Here is a 294-nt window from a genome sequence, read left to right as displayed (position 1 = left end):
GGGCTTTCGTAGCGGTTGGGAGTCGGCGCCCAGCGACCCCGTTCCAGGGACAGTGACAACTCGGCGTGTACAAGTTTGGCCACGTAACGGCGCGGAGAGCACGCGGGTGGCCGCCCCGGAAGGCCATGTCTACTCGGGGAGGACTGACAGGTCTGGACCCTGCCCGGAGGGACTCTCCCGCGGGCGCCGGGGCCCCTGGGATAAGTTGGGATGTGTGTGTGTGTGTGTTCGGGGGGTGAGGAGTGGTACTGGTGAGCCCACCGCAAAGCTGGGCTTCCGCGGGGGCCGGGCGCC

The 294-nt window shown here is 68.7% G+C and overlaps 1 protein-coding gene across 2 annotated transcripts in view; it reads left to right on the top strand.

The window, feature by feature from the left end:
• Window positions 1-294, top strand: part of TGIF1 (TGFB induced factor homeobox 1) — a 6733-nt gene that overhangs the window by 490 nt on the left and 5949 nt on the right. The window contains exon 1 of one of the 2 annotated variants that reach the window (XM_006761855.1): window positions 7-150. The exons of the other annotated variant lie outside the window; for it this stretch is intronic. Coding sequence (XP_006761918.1) covers window positions 126-150 — 25 coding nt within the window. The 5' untranslated portion in view covers window positions 7-125. Of the gene's footprint in view, window positions 1-6; window positions 151-294 lie in introns of those variants that run through there. 2 annotated transcript variants of the gene reach the window in all.

Source organism: Myotis davidii, unplaced genomic scaffold, assembly GCF_000327345.1.
Source record: "Myotis davidii unplaced genomic scaffold, ASM32734v1 scaffold96, whole genome shotgun sequence".
NCBI lineage: Eukaryota > Metazoa > Chordata > Mammalia > Chiroptera > Vespertilionidae > Myotis > Myotis davidii.
This window is presented reverse-complemented; position numbering and strand designations above follow the sequence as displayed.